Source organism: Buceros rhinoceros, unplaced genomic scaffold, assembly GCF_000710305.1.
Source record: "Buceros rhinoceros silvestris isolate BGI_N320 unplaced genomic scaffold, ASM71030v1 scaffold26569, whole genome shotgun sequence".
In the NCBI taxonomy this organism is placed as follows: Eukaryota; Metazoa; Chordata; class Aves; order Bucerotiformes; family Bucerotidae; genus Buceros; species Buceros rhinoceros.
The window spans coordinates 2,886-3,315 of NW_010430132.1; the positions used below are offsets into that span (position 1 = coordinate 2,886).

At 50.0% G+C, this 430-nt stretch overlaps 1 protein-coding gene across 1 annotated transcript in view; it reads right to left on the minus strand.

The window, feature by feature from the left end:
- Nucleotides 1–8: 8 nt before the first annotated feature.
- Nucleotides 9–430, minus strand: part of API5 (apoptosis inhibitor 5) — a gene marked incomplete at its 5' end in the record, with an annotated part of 8,159 nt that continues 7,737 nt past the window's right edge. Inside the window, one exon of the mRNA XM_010142928.1 lies at nucleotides 9–370. Within this exon, the coding sequence (XP_010141230.1) occupies nucleotides 291–370 (80 nt within the window). The remainder of the gene's footprint in view (nucleotides 371–430) is intronic.

Below are 430 nucleotides of genomic sequence, written 5' to 3' on the forward strand. Positions count from 1 at the left end.
GTGTAACGTTTGATAGCACAGTTACCCTCTTCCCCATTTTCCAATCAATCCGGAAGACACTTCAAAGATCAGAATCCCAAACTGCTGACTGTAAGCATCCAAAAATACAGCTGTGGTTTCACTAGGACAAGTCGTAGTCCGTTAGAAAAGTAGATCATACATACAAAGGTAGAAAGAACATTGGAGTCAGTCTCAGTGGAAGGCAGTCCTCGAAGGGAACGGCGCGCCAGGCAATGCTGCGGAGCGCTCTCGCTCTAGCCCTTCAGGGGCACCAACATTTCACCGTCTACTCAGTAGATTCTTCCTCGGCTACGATTGCCACGGCCTCCCCAGCCTCTTCCTCGTCCGCCCCGGAACCCTCCTCTTTGCTCTGCAATAAACGCCACAACTTTTCACACAGGCTTTATGCTGAGTCTGGATTAATCAGCAG